The sequence below is a fragment of the Epargyreus clarus genome, unplaced genomic scaffold (genome assembly GCF_041222505.1).
Source record: "Epargyreus clarus isolate Ecla_fem2 unplaced genomic scaffold, WU_Ecla_fem_2.2 ptg000034l, whole genome shotgun sequence".
Lineage (NCBI taxonomy): Eukaryota > Metazoa > Arthropoda > Insecta > Lepidoptera > Hesperiidae > Epargyreus > Epargyreus clarus.
Window position 1 is genome coordinate 12,832,950 of NW_027332239.1, and position 9,587 is coordinate 12,842,536.

The 9,587-nt window shown below is 33.6% G+C and overlaps 1 protein-coding gene across 5 annotated transcripts in view; it reads left to right on the plus strand.

Annotated features, from left to right (window-relative positions):
* The window catches only part of LOC140755969 (uncharacterized), a 136,292-nt gene extending 127,706 nt beyond the window's left edge, over positions 1–8,586 (plus strand). For all 5 annotated transcript variants that reach the window (XM_073091335.1, XM_073091338.1, XM_073091337.1 and 2 more), the window contains 3 exons: positions 5,301–5,394; positions 5,915–6,069; positions 8,075–8,586. In XM_073091335.1, the coding sequence (XP_072947436.1) occupies positions 5,301–5,394; positions 5,915–6,069; positions 8,075–8,366 (541 nt within the window). In that variant the 3' untranslated portion in view covers positions 8,367–8,586. The remainder of the gene's footprint in view (positions 1–5,300; positions 5,395–5,914; positions 6,070–8,074) is intronic.
* Positions 8,587–9,587: the final 1,001 nt, after the last annotated feature.

Genomic DNA, 9,587 nt, shown 5'->3' on the forward strand with positions numbered 1-9,587 from the left:
ATTACAATACATAAATTAAATAAAAAATATTACATCATTATTATTAAATTATCGCAGTGAAAAAAATCTTCAACAGAGTAAAAACAATGTAGGATTAAAACTTCAAATAACATTGTTTTGATTTTGGTAAGTGGCATGTCCTTTAGAGAATCTGGTAAGTTATTAAAAATACGAACACACATATAAAAACAATTTCTTTTGAATTTCTTATAGTTCTCGATCGTAGATCCATGCACGCTTGAATTTAGTGTTAAAACGTGTATTATTATTATAACTTTTTAATATAATTAATATAGCTACTAAATCGCCGCGTTTCACCCGCCTGTCTGTCACACCCAGGACACACAAAACAAAACCAAAGCACTAAACATCGAGATTGATGGAAAATTGCCCATAGTGAGTGCAATCTGCGCATGACTCATGCACCATCTATGACCATCGACCATGTTTAGTCGTGGGATACCACAATGTCAGCGCCTAACGGTGTTTTGAATACAATGCCTACACCTAGATCTAGATCGGTTGTATTATATAGGTTGTAAGAAATGTGCGGAAGTAGGTCATAGTACTACCTGAAGTCGGCCACAAATGTATTACTAATCTGGGGACTTAGTTGGAACGCTTCGTATAACTCTCTTTACCGGTTAAGTGCTTAACTTAAAACCAGGACACAGCAACGCTTCACAAAATTGTTAAAAGATCCGTCTTATATTAGGAAAAGCGAAAAGTAATCAAGATCTTTTAATAATTTTCAAAAATTTCCAAACTTTATGTAGTAAGTATTAAAAAATAGTGGAAATTATTTTGTTTATTAGCATTTAAGATTGTTAAAATGAATAACTGTCTTTCGACAGCAAACAAAACTTCGATTAGGTACTTTTCGGTTTTCTTAATACTCGTAGATAGATTCTACAGCCACGAACGGTTGTATGGAGGTGCCTTACCTATACCATACCTTCCAACAACTAACAGGAAAAGACCAAAGTACTCGTATCAATAGTAAATCTATTGATCTGTGTTTCTCTAAAACCCCACGCCACAGTAAATGGAAGCGGCGTGTGAAATATTCGAGTTTCACACGGTCATACGTTCATTCATTCATTCACTGTGACTTCGATTCATTACTTGTCGAATTTAGGACGGACCGACAAAAAGTACTGGCTTAGTACAGTGTCACACTTGAAGCTATAATAACAATGAGATATTTTTAAAGTTATGTGCGTATAAGAAATTAATTATCGCTTGCTTAAACGGTGAGGAATCATACCTGAGAAATCTTTAAAAAAAGTAATCAAAGATATGTTAAGTCTACCAATTCGCACTTGGCCAGCGCGGTGGACTATGGCCTAATCCTTCTCATTCTGTCCTGCCTGCACCTAGCAGTGGGAAATTAATGGATTGATGATGATGATGATATAATGTCATATTTAGTTATTTATTAGTCAAATATCGATACATAGAACATTTTCACTATAATAGAGAAGGTTGTAAATAAGAAATAAAAAAATGATAAAATATGATTACGCAGATGATTCGTTCCCGCGCGTATGTGTGCATGCGCGTGTGTGTGTATGTTATAAACACTATAGGCATAAAGGTGGTATTATTAAAGATATATTGGGTATTATTCGTCCATGAAACATACCTATTTCTGCCCAACACTATTATAGAAATGTTTGAAGGATGTAACAGGTATTTAAAGATATCTATCAGTGGCGATTGCCACTTACCTTCAAATTGATTCGCTTGATATGCTCGTTCGTGCTACTCCTATAATATAAAAAAAAAATCTTCGCCCAACCAGTGGAATCAAGCCCCACCAACAGATATGTCCCGTGACCATATCAAATTTCGTTTACTTTCTACCCGCGTCCTTGGGCAGGCCGTGACGCTACGCATCCATTAGGCATTTTATCCCAAATTCGATTCCCTGTATTCTTTTACTTTTTGAAACGTGATGGCCGATACCTTTGAAATGCCGACGGCTCTGTAATTGTACCAAATTACCCGAACTAATGTTTTGTCGCTTACTTCTTGTAACTTAAAAAGTGGTAAGAATATTTGTGATTCCGTTGTAGGGAAACTATCGCCACACCTATTTCTGATTTATTATTATAAGCTGCCTTAGTATTATAAGCATAGGTAAATATTACTCACTCCTAACAAGAAAAGGTTAATCAGATTTGACAATTGAAATTGTTGTCGTTTCGTGTTTGAAATATATTTTAAAAATGTAGTTTTTAGAGCATTTACGAATGCAACGACATTTCTCCACACCTTTTCTTCGATTTCGTGTTGTTTTTGCACCACTCTACTGCACATTTCGGCATTGTTCCGCGTAAAGTACACCATGACAGTCGGAATAGCTGACTGTTTGTCAGCCATTTTGCCATTTGTGGCTTCCTTCAATTACAAGGCGGTGAGATATTTATACTAATCTATCATTATAAACCGAAATTAGGACATGAGTTTCTATAAGGCATCACTTAAAGCTAAGTGTATCAGGGATTCCTATCTCATTTGGAATCGGGTCTAGAAGTCACTGACTAGTTCACATCAGGCGTTACGTAAACAATACAAAAGATTTGCTATAACAGGATATCCGTTGAAAAGTAAATAAATAATCCCAATAACATATTCAACTGCGTCAATACAAAAAAAATGAAAAAATCAATAATAAATTTACTAAAAAGATACTTCGTCTTTGTCAAACCTATTCCACTTTTGGACACGGGTCTCCACTCCAGTGTGCAAGATTTAGGCCATAGTCTACCGCGCTGGAACAGTGCGGGTTGGCAGACCTCACATACCGTGTATTACTAATATCCCATTTATTTGAATAAAACAGATTTGTTCCGTAAATATCCGTGTTCTTGAATCAATCATAATATCAATATAAATCTATAATTAACACATCGAGGCGCCTGTCAGTCAGCGGCGTAACAACGTAAACATCCGGACCTAGTCATTCGTCTTCGCCTTGAAACTTCAATGTTGGTAGAAATCCCTTGAATAACACCTAAGTAAGTCTTTGTACGCGGCTACACGCCTGTCAGATTGTTAAACGCTACCCCTACTATTTGTTTTCGTTCACGAATGGAATGTTGAATTTTGAAGCGTATCTGACGGATTGCAACTAATCTGTAAAGATGACTGATAATCTGATAGATGACTGCTTTCAATTTTTTCATTGCTTCTGTGTGTTAGTTCGTGTTAGTATGATGTACGTTATGCCTATCGGTTGTAAATTGTAATTATTCGAACAGCAACCACTGAAAATTGTTTCAGACCTTAAAAACGGGTTTCAAAATATGTAACATGTTGGGTACCGTCCCATAGGTTTATCTGCCAATGACCCATGCCTGTTGCTGCTATACAAAAATGGTTATGTAATAATTTATATTCTAGATATAAGATACGAAATACGTTTTGAAAATATTCCTAATAAGTTCAGTTACTGTATTGCAAGACGCGATCCGTATACGTTTCCCCTACGAATTTCATAATTGACAACATAGTATGAAAAGTAAATAAGAGTAAGTACCTACTAATAATAGTACCTACTAATTAACATTCTATGTAGAGATCCTACGACAAATCAGATATGACATATGCACCATTACATAACCATGGCAAATTATTATAACTAAACAATATAAGCTATACATATTATTCTGTTTGAATCACCCACTACATTGGGAAATGTCTGTTCGAGTTAAGACCGACTTTGTAAACGTTAGTAGGGCCCTGCGTTTTCATACATCGTCGATATGAGTGCTTAATCAAAAGATTTTTTATCCGTAATCGTCCGCCTTTGTGAGGGAGGTTTGACATCTTGTTTATAAGTAAATATTTGTTCGGCTGCATGACTAAGGAATACGTGCTTCGTTTAAGTCCTTTATCCGTTAAATTGTGTTGCTACTTTCTAAACTGTCTCATTTACTATAAATTGACGATGTAAAGAAATCAATTTGATAATGCGTTTAGTATCCAATAATAGGTTGACTATTTGGTCATCACGTCAGTACGTGTGTCCATTATGTGATTCTTTAAAGGTTGTTCAACTTTATGACAAAAGAGGTGCGGTAATTGAATTTAAATAATAAATAACAAACCTGAATTGCTTTAAATTTTAATGGTAGACTTGGTCATCTGTCTGACGTAGCTATGCGGGAAATCTCTGACGAAATCATTTGTCACAATCATTGCCTAAAATTAGCTTATAAGGTGTTAGTTAAATTTTCAAGTAACTATCCTTACCTCAAAGATAGTCTTATGTACCTACCTATTGATGTTTTTGCCTTGTCCAGTGCCTGCCATATATTAGGTGGCTGCATATTACATTCATAGATACATCGTCGTAACGCACACATAAAAAATATATTTTATGCCTCTCAGCTTGATGACAAATCCCTGTTTGTGAAAATATTAGTATTTGTTATAAGTTTATTTTTCACTTATTGAGGTCGTTTGCGTTAGCACTTATTTAAAATATATTTGTATCATGTAAATGAAGACGACCGTCAAATCTGTCACCATGTAGATACATCGATTTCGTGACATCTGGATATAAACCTTAATCAGAAGACACAAACTAATAGATAGTTAAAGAGATTATTCCATGCCTCAATTAAAATCTATTAAGACATTATTTTTTTTTATTAAAATGTTTTCTCCATTTTATATTGGATTTTGTTCGTGAAAAACCTCAAATTCCTACGTGAAGTTGCAATAGATGCATTAACACCCATGAGGGCTAGATTGGGACTGCTAGTTTGTCTCTGCCAAACCACAGATTTTAAAACCAAATACAGCTGTGCTTATAGCAGCGATAGCTTAGTGGTTAAGAAACTCGGCCTCTCGATCGAGGGGTCCGAAGTTCAAATCCCAGGCACACACGTCTGATTTTTCAAGTTATGTGCGTATTAGAAATTAATTATCACTTGCTAAAACGGTGAAGGAAAACATCGTGAGGAAACCTGCATACCTGAGAGATTTATAAAAAAAAAAAGAAATAAATCTCAAAGGTATGTGAAGTCTACCAATACGCACTTGGCCAGCGTGGCGGGTTATGGCATAACCCTTCATTTTGAGGGGAGACCCGTGCCCAGCAGTGCGACAATAATGGGTTGATGACGATGACGACAGCTGTGCTTAACACTCTAATGCCATCATAATCGAACCAGCTTCTATCAACTTCCTAATTGCCATCAGAAAAAGTCGACTGAAGCTGTATTTAATGAACACATTATTGTAATTATTTTTATTTTGCAATAATATTTTTGTACTTTTGTCAACAGCCGGCAGTCCCGAGCGCCGCGTTCCGTCTACTCGTACAGGAGCGCAGTGGCGCCCTCCGTCGCATCTACCCACCGATCTAAAGTTTCCAGAAAAGTAAGATTGTATACGATACATGAATAGTTTATCCAAGATAATATTATCATAAGATATTAGCATTCAGTTTATGTTAATTATAATTCTGAAATCAGTAATTTAAGACCTTGTGGGCAACGGCACGCAAATTTTAAGTTATGTGCCTATTATATATTAAAATAATCAATTGCTGTTAAAGTTAAGAAAAACGTAGTGAAGAAACATATGTACTTAGGTTCTTTATGAAAAATAGTACTGAAAAGTCTACCAATCTGCACTCAGCCAGTGCGGTGACAATAGCCTAAACTCTTTTTACCGTGAGAGGAGTACCTTAGATGAACCCAATATACCCATAACATAATATAACATTTACAGATATAAGCATAATTATTCTTGTATATAGATGTTTATATGTAACTAACACAGCCGCGTAAACACATGATGTGCCTGTTAAGTTATTGCATCGAAAAATATGACTGCCGCTGCCCAGGTCTGACATTTTCTAGAGTCTAAATGGAGAGAGTGGTGAATCGTATTCCAGGCTGGAGTCAAAGTGGATGCGATGGCCGCCCCGAACCCGTTCTGCCCGAACGTGAAGGGCATGTGCTGTCTTATGCTGCTGCTGAACCTGGGCCTCATCCTGGTCACGCTGGGCTTCGTCATCGTGCTCCAGTTCTTCGAGCCCCTGTTTGTTTGGTGAGGAACATACTCTGAAAACGTTGACAAAGTTCTTTGCATTAGAAATTATAAGAAATTTTACGACTGCTCGAAACTTGAATAGCATATGGTCACTTTCACAAACAACTATGTATGTATGTGTATGTATGTACACTGATAAATACATAGATAAATACACACATACATACGTTCGCGTACATGCACTCGAAAAACATTACTCTCAAAAATCGGATAAAAGCTCTTTTTTTTTATTCATAGTTAAGAAACACTAACGAGTTATTTTACAAATAAAAAAAAGTGTGTGTGTCAGCTACGACGCACGATTGGAGTTTACTCCTTACGAATGATAATTATGATATATATCGAATAGAAAAAAGGGTAGGTAAATGAACGCATCTGCTAAAATGATAAGAGAAACAAACATATATCTGTAATTATTCGGATTATTTATATTACTTCAATAATGCGTATTACATAAAGTATGTTACAAAATAATATAAAATAGCGCCATCTAGTGGCAAGTTTTATAAATTGTAAGTTTGCAAGTTTATCAATCTATGTATTTTGGTTCCAAATATTATAATGGTAACTTAATATAATTGTTTATATTAAAGTAAATTTTAATATAATATAATTATTTATATTTAAAACAATGTTAAACGTTTTATAACTTAAAACTTAATAATTATAATTTCTTTGCCATCTATAAAATATCCTTGTTGCAATTTACGGATGAAATTTATATGAGACTCAATAAACATGTTATTATATGTAATTTGGATTGTTTCTGAATGTTTTATAATTCTAGAATTCATTTAAAACGTATTGCTAATTTTATATAACTTATTTTGAACATAATTCATTAGCAATAATTCTGTAATAAATATTAAATAATACTGTTTTGATTTTTCCCGTTTATCGTTGATGGTGCTGATCAAAAATGCATCCATTTTTATAAGTTAAATTAATATATCAGTAACTTACAAAAGCCTCTTTATGTTAAAAACTTATTTTACTAATATTATATCTTATTCAATTGCTTACTGATTTTATATGTTACTCTTCTTTAAAAACGTTCATAAAAGATTGTTAATCATATTATGGCGCCAATGTTCATATTTTTCACAGTGTTTATAAATGATCAAACCTATAACTTAATTTATGCAAAAATGTAAACAAATTAGTTAATGACGTTTTAATGTTTTATATATTGCTAATTATTTTTATTGTAATAATTACTTTCATATGGGATTTGAACTTACTGTATTTTAAATTAATAAAAGCACTCTTGATTCATATTTTGGTTACCGTTACGCCTCAACTTTTCGTGTTACACTTGATTTTACTCCTCATAAAATTTCCGTACCGGGCCTTATAACTCAAATCGTTTCTTAAGGAGTAAACTCCAAAAATAAATAAAACAAAATACTTCATCTCACAAACGGTTCAATTCTATTTTTTCGCTACAATATAAATATATCTATGGTTCATCCGTTTAACTTACACCGAGATGCAACTACCCTAAAATATAGTTATCCCACAGCCCACACGGACCGTTGTAAAACTAGAACACCGAAGTTCTTTATTTTCGAATCACAAAGCGTGGAGATTGTTCTCGGCAGGGCATTAAAAATCAATTTACATTTTGGAAGTTCACGGTGCAACGGTAAACGTAATTTGAATTGACAATGTCACATTTTGTTGTAAATTGTTGAGCGTTCCCGCAATTATGAATTTTGCGGTCACTTTGCTTAAACTGTGACCTCTGGGCTCGGTAAAGGTATTTCGGAGGAACAATGAACTTAAAATGGTAAAATGACAAGAATATTTTACAATTATGAGATGAACTAAATTGTTTTCTTTTTTGTGTAAAAACAAGAGCGAAATAAAAATTGTCACCACAGCTATAATATTTGTAATAACCATGTCCACAGATAATAAATACATGCGCTAGAAACTGTACCTCAACGGTAAGTTGATAAAACATTTATTATTGTGAATAAATAATTTATTCTCCTTTCAGGATTTTGGGAATAGTTTTCCTAATCTTCGGTTTCATCACGCTCGTGGGCAGCCTTATTTACTGCGTGGTACTATGCAGAGAGAATCCCTACCCTCGGTACCCTGACGACTTCTACTGGACCCACCACTGGTCCAAAACCATCGGACCCTCGGAAATACACTACAGTGCCAGTGAAAAACCCTACAGACAAAATGGCCACGGCGATAGATACAATAAATATAATGGCAAATATTCAGACAGGGAAAGTGCTAAAGGATATTCTGATAGGGACAGCAAATTAAGTAGGTACTGATAAACATGCCTTCGCAGAATAAAATCAATTTCCGAACGATATTCAAATTGGCGGCAAGATTTGGCGCGAGTCAAAAAAATATTTTATTTTTATCTATGCTGCTAATCAGAATATCCAAAATTATTTTTAATAATAAAATATAATAAATTCCACATTATTTTTCAACTTCTCAAAAACTGGTGCTACTATTTCAGGAAGTTTAATAAACATAGAATGTATATGTGTATAACATCCGCTGTAGTTAGACAAATTAAAAAAAAAATACGCCATCAATTGGACGTAGTTATGCAAAATAGAACCAACCCACAAAAACCGTTTTTTAGTTTTAGTTAGTGTACTATCAGAAATGGCATCTCCACATCAACTTTCATATATGCAAAAAATATAAAAATATGCAAGGTAAATTTTTCTTTTGAAATATAGAGATATGAGTGATACCAACAATAAATTAAGCAATTTAACGTTTACTAAAAGACCTATTTTCTCAAAAGCTAGTTTTTGTGGTTGGATCTATTTTGCATAACTACGTCCAATGGAGCTGTTGGTATAAAAGATGACATAATTTGTCATATACAGCTAATTTTGTTTTTTTAACCCGGATTTATTTAATAGGTCTCTGTGATTCCTGTCTTGTGGGCTTAAATTGGTATAAATAAAAGCGTATGTGTACTTATTTATGTTCGCAGGTTATATTTCTATGGGTTTAAAAATATATTAAATAAAATATAAATATCGACACTCGACAGTTGATCTCAGATCTAGAAACGTACTTAAAACTATTACAAAAATAAAAATCTAATTTTTAAACTGTTATTTTCACGTCTTCAATTCACTGGGTAACTTATTACGTTTTGTAATAAGTTCAATAAGCATTATTTTTATGCTTGTTTATCCACAAAAATATTTATTTACGAATTCGTTTCGTTAGTTGTTGTCAAAATATTGAAATGTTGAAACTCTTTTCGTGTCAGCGAATGATTATTATACCAAATTTAAAAAAAAAACATCTAATTTACCTTATCTTCGTACGCAATTTAGTACAGTAATATTGTTTTCATTGATCTTGAGTATAATGTGGACAATGTCAAAACTAATTTTCGATCTACCTTCTTTATTCAAAAGTTTTATTAGCATAATAGAGCAACATGATAACCGATGAACTAAAAAGTACTTAAGATCGTCAACAGATAGGATTTCGTAATAATTATTTCCTCTCCCTCT